This window comes from Triticum dicoccoides, chromosome 5B (genome assembly GCF_002162155.2).
Source record: "Triticum dicoccoides isolate Atlit2015 ecotype Zavitan chromosome 5B, WEW_v2.0, whole genome shotgun sequence".
NCBI lineage: Eukaryota > Viridiplantae > Streptophyta > Magnoliopsida > Poales > Poaceae > Triticum > Triticum dicoccoides.
In genome coordinates this window covers 693,172,360-693,184,433 of record NC_041389.1, presented here as the reverse complement: position 1 = coordinate 693,184,433, position 12,074 = coordinate 693,172,360, and the positions used below count along the sequence as shown (strand labels likewise).

At 45.0% G+C, this 12,074-nt stretch overlaps 1 protein-coding gene across 2 annotated transcripts; it reads right to left on the bottom strand.

The window, feature by feature from the left end:
• Positions 1–1,420: 1,420 nt before the first annotated feature.
• On the bottom strand, positions 1,421–4,216 carry LOC119312688 (B3 domain-containing protein Os06g0194400-like). 2 transcript variants are annotated; one of them, XM_037588437.1, is made up of 5 exons: positions 3,959–4,216; positions 3,591–3,857; positions 3,265–3,486; positions 2,481–2,600; positions 1,421–1,839 (listed from the first exon to the last, which is right to left on the bottom strand). In XM_037588437.1, the coding sequence occupies exons 1-4, from the start codon at positions 4,103–4,105 to the stop codon at positions 2,529–2,531; spliced, it is 708 nt and encodes a 235-aa protein (XP_037444334.1). In that variant the 5' UTR covers positions 4,106–4,216; the 3' UTR covers positions 1,421–1,839; positions 2,481–2,528. The 2 variants fall into 2 exon arrangements, with proteins under 2 accessions (XP_037444334.1, XP_037444335.1); XM_037588438.1 differs by having other exon boundaries at positions 2,489–2,600.
• Positions 4,217–12,074: the final 7,858 nt, after the last annotated feature.

The following is a 12,074-nucleotide window of genomic DNA, read 5'->3' as shown; positions in this document are numbered from 1 at the left end:
ATGGAGTTTGTTGTCTTGCTTGAGGCGACATCCCCCAGAAACTGGACTTGTAGGAGCCATGCTTTCCATATATGTCCATAAGGTAGAAGCAGCTCAGAGATCCCCTGGTTATTCACCATTTGGGTTCTAGGTTTGAGCACATATTTGTACTCTCACGGGTACCAGATGCACCACCACTCCTCCAGATTATCAGTCATCGTAGGAACTAGACAACTATCTATCCAGCTGTGTAGCCTGCAAACAGTCAAACCGCACCTACTTGCACAAACACATTGCATCAAAATATGATCAGTGGTGCCTTCCTTTTGTTTGCACAGGAAGCATGAAGAAGGATGGATGTTCCTGCAGCCCTCTTCTCAGCCGACGATCAGAGGTCCGGAGACGGTAGTGAAGCGCAGGTCAAGTAAAGTTTTTACAGTTAATCGGGCGCCCAAGATTTCCAAATAGGCTTGGCAGAAGCAAATTTGTTGGGCCCCTCGTTGAGCATCTGGTAAGCAGAGGCGAATGAATAAGTAGCGCTGCACTTCCACTTGGCACCTGGCACGGTCAACCGAAGAGTGGTGGATCAGGCTCTCTGACTCTACTATACCGAATAGGAAGGCCATGGCCACCCTTTTCATGCTCACCTTTTGGACAATCTGGAATGAAAGGAACGGTCGCGTCTTCCAACTCAAGAGTGCCCCGCCGACAGTTCTACTAGCTAACATCAAGATTGAGGCTCAAACTTGGGTCACAGCGGGTGCAAAGAAATTAGGATCCATCATGCCACGAGAGTAGGCCTTTTTGTAGCGGTGTTGTAGCATGATGGATGTTGTAACACAAACTTTAAACTCTCTTTTCTCTCTTAATTAATGAATGAGGCAAGTCTTTTGCCTCCTTTCAAAAATAAATAAATAAATAGCGCTGCTGCTCCACTTCCAGAGCGCCTCGGCCTGCACCCCAGGAATCGCCTGAATCCCATAGCTGAATGAAGTGCACCAAGCCATCGGTAGGGAGCTCATGTGGCACATCCAGAAATGCGAATGTGCCCACAAAAACGCCCTGCAGCCCTCCTTATCCACACCGTCAAGGGCCCACTTTGGGGTGGGCCGCAGCCACCAAACCTTTTTTCCATTCGCAAGGACTTGTTTCAATTGCATATCATAAGGAATTCGAAGATGATGTGTAGGTCGAGCATCAATCACCGAATTGATCAGAATGAGGCGCCCACGCTGCCAACCAGGCATGAGCTTCAGCAATTTGTCAACAATCGGCTGCCACTGGGATCTATCTGGTAAGCTGCTTAAATAGAGTCCCAAATATTTGCAAGGGAAATCGTCCATCTTCCACAGCAGGGCAGCAACAACAAATCCCTGATCGATCTTGTCTTCAAGAATTAATATTCAACCCTGAAGCCTGTTCGAAACTCCGAAGAGCCCCCTCACAAAACCCAGATCCATTCTCGAAGGTCTAATAAACAACACAACATCATCCGCATAAATCGAGAGCCTTCTTTAGAGGTCTAATAGCCGGGCCGGGATAAAATCCTTAGCCCTGCGCCCATTAGCCACCAAACGAAACAACGTTGTGTTTGCATCACCATCTTGCAACCATCGAACCCAAGCCGAAAACAAAGAGGAACAGCCACAAAAGAATGCACTCGAGACCATCGTCAGACTACAACCATTTAGTTCAACCAACACAAGGTCTGCACTACCTACTACTCCCATCTAACCTATGTTATAATGCGGGTCTGCTACACTGGCAGGGTCTGAGTAAGCGGCTCTACACGCAACCAGCACAAAATCGCGGTAGCCAACTCCAACATCAGCCAAGAGCGTGACATGCTTCTCCTACAAACTGCAACAAAAGACACATTTGACAGGTTAGCATCTATAGGATAAATCAGAACCGTATAAGAGAGCATTCTATTTAGTACTACCGAGCTGCTGATCGAGTCTAAGGGGGCCGACTGAGGCAAGACAGGCAGAACCTTTGTGAAGAGCATCTGGTCTACAACAACCTGCTCCCACTGATCGAGAAACACTAGTCCGGCAGTTTTTAATTTCTATACACACGCATCTAATATGCCGATCGGTTAGTTTGGGCGTTTGGCCAGTGAGAACTCCAATGTTTGTAAATAAACTGCAGTTCCCCGTGTATTTTCATGGCTAACATAAGTAAGCAACAAAATAAGGTTGCAGTTTCACTTGTCAGGCTCGAAATGTCAAACCAATAGGGAAATGGGAGAAACGACTAGTGCGTTTCGCGAAAACATCCAACTCCAGTGCAGGAAACACAGTTATGTTTGGCCATAACTCATAAGCAAACAGGTTTGTATTTTTGTTTTGTCCGCAAACTGAGCTTGGCCAATCATGAAATCGATGCCTCAGCAAAAGATAAAGAAATATTTAATTCAGGCACACTTCAACGGTTCAACCTAAGCGAACGATGGAAAGAAATTCAGCCTAGGAAGGAAAACAATGGTAAGAACAAAGTACCTGGCTACCTGCTCCCATCGAACATTGTATTGGAAGCAGACATCTTCATTACTCTTCATCCTCAGAGTCATCAGAAGTGTGGTCACTTTCATAGTCTGGGTTTGCTCTAAAAATGTAGACCTGCATCATTTACATAACTAATGAGGTTGCACGATATGCACTTAGCAGTGAGATAAAACGACCTCCTCACGATTAGGCCTTACAAGAATCCCTTCCACTATCTAAAAAGATATGACTGTGGACAATTAAAGGCCTATGTATGAAATAATCTTTTATATCTGGTTGGAATGAAGGAATATACAGTAGGGATGCTGAGCAATAACATCGTTTCCTGCAAACTATATGCAGAATTAATTGGCAGTCCAAACAGGCCTAATTTCTCATGTATGAATAAGTAGACACGGCTCACCAGTCTCAATTATGGATATGGCATATAACCCAATTTATAATTGAAACCTAAGACACACAAAAAATTGAAGTTTGATACTACACAATGACTCTAGTACTTAGTCTATTTATTATGTAGACACGATAACATGTGTTTTTCTCATGTATATAAACTTAGAAACCATTGTTTCGACAGACAAACACATTAATGAGTAGGACACCACTGAACAACTTTCAGGAATGTTCTAGAATCGTAAGGCCGCATTTGCAACACAGCGATTCCGCAGAAATTTCGTATGAAATCAAGTTATGTATGTACTGGTATGTTGATGTGGAGTTCTTAAAAGTAAAAGTAGGGTGTTTTTATCCATGGAATGGAGGAGATGCTGAATCTCACCTTGAACTTTGCCCTCTCTGTCATGTGGAAAACCAAGCAATCGCCATCGGCAAGGTCATGGTCGAAGGCGAACCCTTTCCACCCCTTGTCAAGGTAGTAGTGACAGTGTTTGCCCTTTCTGTGGGCATTGTACATCATGTGGAACTCGTCATCCGCCTCATCCACCACCACGACCGCCTCATCATGCTCCGGGAGATACTTGAAGAAGTCCTTGGGGATTAGCTGTCACAATGCATATAACCCACCAAATCAGCATCCAATCCGACCCAAGAACCACATTGCCTCACATCACATCCAGTGCAAGTTCTCCTGCTACAATACCGTACCATCTGGACTGCATTCATGGCGAGGCTGTGGGACATGGGCTTGACGAAGGCGGGGCAGCGGGTGCGGTGGATCCGGCGCTGGAGCTCCTCCGCCTTGGCGACGGCGCCGGCCCTCTCCTCGTCGGTCGGCCCTTTCCGAACCGCGTATGCCTCGTAGACTCCACGGTAGCCGCGCTGCTCTGCGCCGTCGAGGTAGTTGGGCTGGTCCGGGAGGCCCGCGACGCGGCCGGACCGCCGGAGCTCGCCGGGCTCCGGGGCCTTGCGCTTCTGCGGCACCGAGGCAGCGGGCCAGTCATCATATAAGTAGGGGAGAAAAGGAAATGGGAGAGCGGAGGCAAGGAAGAAGAAGGGAGAGGGATCTGACGGACCGGCCTGGGGTTGGGGTTGGGCTTGGGCCTGGCGGCGGCCTCGCGGACGGCGGCGGAGAGGTGGTGCAGGCGCAGCTCCTCCAGCTTCCGGCGGTTCTCCTCGATCTGCCGCCGGCGCTGCTCCTCGTACGAGTTCGATTCCGCCATTGCCTTCCTTCTCGATTCTGCTTCCTCCCCTTCGGCGCTGCTCTGTTTGGGAGGAGAGCTGGACTGAGCAGGGAAGGGGAAAAGTGACGTGGCCCTCTGCCCTATACTCGTCTCTTCTCCTTGGCCCTATGTTTTTTTGAGGGTACGTTGGAGAGCCCGAATATTCATAAGAGTGGACGGGTTCGCCTGGTCAGGGCATCTCCAACAGTTGTAAGATAAGTGTTCGTAAATTTGCCATCTAGGACATAATGATGATGTGGTATGTATTAAATGTGGAGAGAGAGTAAAGTTGTATGTAGATTAACCAACACCCTTTGCACAAGCTCCAAGGTGAAATAGAGAGCAATCACATTTATTTTCTCATCATCTATTGGATAGCTTACATACAACCCATTGAAGTAGTTGTATGATAGCTTGTTGGTTGATGACCTGGGCATTTTACCAACAAGACTAAGGCTGGTCACAGTGAGGAGGAACTTAGGAGTAACATCACACACTCCAATACAACTTTGCTTATGTGGCACGTATTTAATGAAGAGAGAGGTGTTTGTGGTAACTAGCTAAGTTACCGGAACATCACACACTCCAAGAAACAATGAGTCTATAACCTAATAAATACATCATTGCATGACACTACATAGATGTTCCTACCCATTATGGAGGTAGTAACATAGTCTAGGAAAGTGTGAAGTTACTAGCTTATGTTCTTGCCCATTGTGACCAGCCTAACATACAACCTGTTGAAGATGCCCTCATGAAATTGCGAGTCGCCCAATTGCCTTGGGATATGAAGCGCAGCAGGTATTGTCGGGGGCATTGACTGTGTGAAAAGTGAAGTAGTACTTGGTCCAAACTAGTAATTATGCACGTGCAAATGCACGTCTTGACTAATATACAAATATATGTAAAAATTAGCATGCATAGAAAATGTTTTGATTGCACTAATATGGGAGAATATTGTTGAGGAACGTAGCAGAAATTCAAAATTTTCCTACGTGTCACCAAGATCTATCTATGGAGAAACCAGCAACGAGGGGAAGGAGAGTGCATCTACATACCCTTGTAGATCGCTAAGCGGAAGCGTTCAAAAGAACGGGGTTGAAGGAGTCGTACTCGTCGTGATCCAAATCACCGGAGATCCTAGTGCCGAACGGACGGCACCTCCGCGTTCAACACACGTACAGCCCGGTGACGTCTCCCATGTCTTGATCCAGCAAGCAGAGAGAAAGAGGTTGGGGAAGACTCCATCCAGTAGCAGCACACCGGCGTGGTGGTGGTGGAGGAGCGTGGCAATCCTGCAGGGCTTCGCCAAGCACCGCGGGAGAGGGGGAGGACTTGGGAGAGGGGGAGGGCTGCGCCAGGGGAAGGGTGAAGCTCCCATGCGCCTCCCCATTATATATAGGGATGGAGGGGGCTGGTTTCTTGCCCTCCAAGTCCATTGGGGCGTTGGCAAAGGTGGGAGGAAACAAATCCCATCATTTCCTTCCCCACCGATTGTTATCCCCCTTTCTTAGGGATCTTGATCTTATCACTTCGGGATATGATCTTATTCCTTCTAAGGGGGGATCTTGGTGCGCCTTGACCAGGGGTGTGGGGCCTTGCCCCCACTAACCACGTTCATGTGGGTCCCCCCATGCAGGTGGGCCCCACTCCGGAACCTTCTAGAACCTTCCCGGTACAATACCGAAAAACCCCGAACATTTTCCGGTGGCCAAAATAGGACTTCCCATATATAAATCTTTACCTCCGGACCATTCCGGAACTCCTCGTGACATCCGGGATCTCATCCGGGACTCCGAACAACATTCGGTAACCACATACAAACTTCCCTTATAACCCTAGCGTCATCGAACCTTAAGTGTGTAGACCCTACGGGTTCGGGAATCATGCAGACATGACCGAGAGGTTCTCCGGTCAATAACCAACAGCGGGATCTGGATACCCATGTTGGCTCCCACATGTTCCACGATGATCTCATCGGATGAACCACGATGTCAAGGACTCAATCAATCCCGTATACAATTCCCTTTGTCTAGCGGCATTGTACTTGCCCGAGATTCGATCGTCGGTATGCCGATACCTTGTTCAATCTCGTTACCGGCAAGTCTCTTTACTCGTTCCGTAACACATCATCCCGTGATCAACCCCTTGGTCACATTGTGCACATTATGATGATGTCCTACCGAGTGGGCCCAGAGATACCTCTCCGTCAACCGGAGTGACAAATCCCAGTCTCGATTCGTGCCAACCCAACAGACACTTTCGGAGATACCTGTAGTTCACCTTTATAGCCACCCAGTTACGTTGTGACGTTTGGTACACCCAAAGCATTCCTACGGTATCCGGGAGTTGTACAATCTCATGGTCTAAGGAAATGATACTTGACATTAGAAAAGCTTTAGCATACAAACTACACAATCTTTGTGCTAGGCTTAGGATTGGGTCTTGTCCATCACATCATTCTCCTAATGATGTGATCTCGTTATCAACGACATCCAATGTCCATGGTCAGGAAACTGTGACCATCTATTGATCAACGATCTAGTCAACTAGAGGCTTACTAGGGACATGGTGTTGTCTATGTATCCACACATGTATCTGAGTTTCCTATCAATATAATTATAGCATGGATAATAAACGATTATCATGAACAAGGAAATATAATAATAACTAATTTATTATTGCCTCTAGGGCATATTTCCAACAGTCTCCCACTTGCACTAGAGTCAATAATCTAGTTCACATCGCCATGTGATTAACACTGATAGGTCACATCGCCATGTGACCAACATCCAAAGAGTTTACTAGTGTCACTAAACTAGTTCACATCACCATGTGATTAATACTCAATGAGTTCTGGGGTTTGATCATGTTTTGCTTGTGAGAGAGGTTTTAGTCAACGAGTCTGCAACATTCATATCCGTATGTACTTCGCAATTCTCTATGTCATATTGTAAATGCTGCTTCCGCACTCCACTTGGAGCTATTCCAAATGGTTGCTCCACCATACGTATCCGGTTTGCTACTCAGAGTCATTCGGATAGGTGTTAAAGCTTGCATTGACGTAACCCTTTACGCTGAACTCTTTATCACCTCCATAATCGAGAAACATGTCCTTTATTTATTCCAAGGACAATTTTGACTGCTGTCCAATGATCCACTCCTGGATCATTCTTGTACCCCTTGACTGACTCATGGCAAGGCACACTTCCGGTGCAGCACACAGCATAGCATACTATAGAGCCTACGTCTGAAGCATAGGGGACGACCTTCGTCCTTTCTCTCTCTTCTGCTGTGGTCGATCTTTAACTCTTAACTTCATACCTTACAACTCAGGCAAGAACTCTTTCTTTGACTGATCCATCTTGAACACCTTCAAGATCATGTCAAGGTATGTGCTCATTTGAAAGTACCATTGAGTGGTTTTGATCTATCCTCATAGATCTTGATGCTCAATGTTCAAGCAGCTTAATCCAGGTTCTCTATTGAAAAACACCTTTCAAACAACCCTATATGCTTTCCAGAAATTCTACATCATTTCCGATCAACAATATGTCAATAACATATACTCATCAGAAATTCTATAGCGCTCCCACTCACTTCTTTGGAAATACAAGTTTCTCATAAACTTTTGTATAAACCCAAAATCTTTGATCATCTCATCAAAGCGTACATTCCAACTCCGAGATGCTTACTCCAGTCCTTAGAAGGATTGCTGGAGCTTTGCATACTTGTTAACGTCTTTCAGGATTGACAAAACCTTCTGGTTGTATCACATACAACCTTTCCTCAAGGATATCGTTAAGGAAACAATGTTTTGACATCCTATCTGCAAGATTTCATAAATCATGCAGTAATTGATAATATAATTTCCAACAGACTCTTAGCATCGCTACGAGTGAGAAAGCCTCACCGTAGTCAACTCCTTGAACTTGTCGGAAAACATCTTAACGACAAGTCGAGCTTTCTTAATGGTGATTCTTACCATCATTGTCTGTCTTCCTTTTAAAATCCATCTGTACCCAACGGCCTTGCGACCATCAAGTATTTCTTCCAAAGTCATGGATCCTTTCTCGGATTTTATGGCCTCGAGCCATTTGTCGGAATCCGGGCCCACCATCGCTTCTCCATAGCTCGTAGGTTCATTGTTGTCTAGCAACATGACCTCCAAGACAGGATTACCGTACCACTCTGAAGTAGTACGCGTCCTTGTCGTCCTACGAGGTTCGGTAGTGACTTGATCCGAAGTTTCATGATCACTATCATAAGCTTCTACTTCAATTGGTGTAGGTGCCACAGGAACAACTTCCTGTGCCCTGCTACACACTAGTTGAAGTGATGGTTCAACAACCTCATCAAGTCTCCACCATCCTCCCACTCAATTCTTTTGAGAGAAACTTTTCCTCGAGAAAGGACCCGTTTCTAGAAACAATTACTCTTGCTTCCGGATCTGAGATAGGAGGTATATCCAACCATTTTGGGTATCCTATGAAGATGTATTTATCCGTTTTGGGTTCGAGCTTATCACGATGAAACTTTTTTACATAAGCGTCGCAACCCCAAACTTTCAAGAAATGACAACTTAGGTTTCTCCGAACCATAGTTAAAATGGTGTTGTCTCAACGGAGTTACGTGGTGCCCTATTAAAGTGAGTGTGATTGTCTCTAATGCCTAACCCATGAATGAAGTGGTAATTCGATAAGAGACATCATGGTACGCACCATATTCAATAGGGTGCAACTATGATGTTCAGACACACCATCACACTATGGTGTTCCAAGCGGTATTAATTGTGAAACAATTTCCACAATGTCTTAATTGCGTGCCAAAGCTCGTAACTCAGATACTCATCTCTATGATCATATCATAGACATTTTATCCTCTTGTCACGATGATCTTCAACTTCACTCTGAAATTATTTGAACCATTCAATAATTCAGACTTGTGTTTCATCAAGTAAATATACTCAGTATCTACTTAAATCATCCATGAAGTAAGAACATAATGATATTCACTGCATGCCTCAGCACTCATTGGACTGCACACATCAAAATATGTTACTTCCAACAAGTTGCTATCTTGTTCCATCTTACTGAAAACGAGGTTTTTCAGTCATCTTGCCCATGTGGTATGATTTACATATCTCAAGTGATTCAAAATCAAGTGAGTCCAAACGATCCATCTGCATGGAGTTTCTTCATGCGTATACACCAATAGACATGGTTCGCATGTCTCAAACTTTTCAAAACGAGTGAGTCCAAAGATCCATAAACATGGAGCTTCTTCATGCGTTTTACACCAATATGAATTACATGGCAGTGCCACAAGTAAGTGGTACTATCATTACTACCTTATATCTTTTGGCATGAAAATGTGTATCACTACGATCGAGATTTCAATAAACCATTCATTTTAGGTGCAAGACCATTGAAGGTATTATCCAAATAAACAGAGTAACCATTATTCTCCTTAAATGAATAATCGTACTGCGATAGACATAATCCAATCATGTCTATGCTCAACGCAAACACCAAATCTCGATGGTAGAGGGAGCGTGATCACATCAACCTTGGAAACACTTCCAACACATGTCGTCAGCTCACCTTTAGCTAGTCTCCGTTTATTCCGTAGCTTTTATTTCGAGTTACTAACACTTAGCAACCGAACCGGTATCTAATACCCTGGTGCTAGTAGGAGTACTAGTAAAGTACACATTTAATTCAATGTATATCCAATATACTTCTATCGACCTTGCCAGCCTTCTCATCTACCAAGTATGTAGGGTGGTTCTGCTTCAGTGTCCGTTCCTCTCATTACAGAAGCACTTAGTCTCGGGTTTGGGTTCAACCTTGGGTTTCTTCACTAGAGCAGCAACTGTTTTGCCGTTTCATGAAGTATCCCTTGTTGCCCTTGCCCTTCTTGAAACTAGTGGTTTTACCAACCATCAACAATTGATGCTCCTACTTGACTTCTACTTTCACGGTGTCAAACATTGCGAACACTTCAAGGATCATCATATCTATCCATGATATGTTATAGTTCATCACGAAGCTCTAGCAGCTTGGTGGCAATGACTTTGGAGAAACATCACTGTCTCTTCTAGAAGATCAACTCCCACTCGATTCAAGTGATTGTTGTACTTAGACAATCTGAACACAAGCTCAATGATTGAGCTTTTCTCCCTTAGTTTGTAGGCTAAGAAAATCGTCGGAGGTCTTATACCTCTTGACGTGGGCACGAGCCTGAAATCCCAATTTCAGCTCTTGGAACATCTCATACGTTCCGCGACATTTCAAAAATGTCTTCGGTGCCTCAATTCTAAACCATTTAACATTACTGAACTATCATGTAGTCATCAAAACGTGTATGTCAGATGTTCGAAACATCCACAGACCACGTTCGAGGTCCAGCACACCGAGCGGTGCATTAAGGACATAAGCCTTCTACTGTCCGCATATTGCTACTGTCAACTTTCAACTCTATTTTCTCTAGGAACATATATAAAACAGTAGAACTAAAGTGCGATCAATGACATAATTTGCAAAGGGTTTTTGACTATGTTCAGGATAATTAAGTTCATCTAATGAACTCCCACTCAGATAGACATCCCTCTAGTCATCTAAGTGATTACATGATCCGAGTCAACTAGGCCGTGTCCGATCATCACGTGAGACGGACTAGTCATCATCGGTGAACATCTTCATGTTGATCGTATCTACTATACGACTCATGCTCGACCTTTCGGTCTCTTGTGTTCCGAGGCCATGTCTGTACATGCTAGGCTCGTCAATTCAACCTAAGTGTTTTGCGTGTGTAAATCTGGCTTACACCCGTTGTATGTGAACGTAAGAATCTTTCACACCCGATCATCACGTGGTGCTTCGAAACGACGAACTTTCGCAACGGTGCACAGTTAGGGGGAACACTTACTTGAAATTTTAATGAGGGATCATCTTATTTACTACCGTCGTTCTAAGCAAATAAGATGCATAAACATGATAAACATCACATGCAATCAAAAAGTGACATGATATGGCCAATATCATTTTGCTCCTTTTGATCTCCATCTTCGGGGCTCCATGATCATCATCGTCACCGGCGTGACACCATGAACTCCATCATCGTGTCTCCATGAAGTTGTCTCGCCAACTTATTACTTCTACTACTATGGCTACCGGTTAGCAATAAAGTAAAGTAATTACATGGCGTTGTTCAATGACACGCAGGTCATACAATAAATAAAGACAACTCCTATGGCTCCTGCCGGTTGTCATACTCATCGACATGCAAGTCGTGATTCCTATTACAAGAACATGATCAATCTCATACATCACATATCATTCATCACATTCTTCTTGGCCATATCACATCACATAGCATACCCTGCAAAAACAAGTTAGACGTCCTCTAATTGTTGTTTGCATGTTTTATGTGGTTGCTAAGGGTTTCTAGCAAGAACGTTTCTTACCTACGCAAAAGCCACAACGTGATATGACAATTGCTATTTACCCTTCATAAGGACCCTTTTCATCGAATCCGATCCGACTAAAGTGGGAGAGACTGGCACCCGCTAGCCACCTTATGCAACAAGTGCATGTCAGTCGGTGGAACCTGTCACACGTAAGAGTACGTGTAAGATTGGTCCAGGACGCTTCATCCCACAATCACTACTGGAATCAGCTACTTTGCCATCTGCCAGTTCTTTGCCGTCCGCTAGCGGACGGCAAAGAAGCTCTTTGCCATCAGCTTCCAAAAAGCGGACGGCAAAGAACTGGCTGATGGCAAAGACCAAGTTTGCCATCAGCCAGTTCTTTGCCGTCTGCTAGCGGATGGCAAAGATTCTTTGCCGTCGGCTAGCGGACGGCAAAGAGGGAGGGCCCCCACTGACGAGCTGCAAAAAAACCTAACGGGCCCCCTCTTTGCCGTCCACTAGCAGACGGCAAAGAGCAAGAAGGCGGACGGCAAAGGG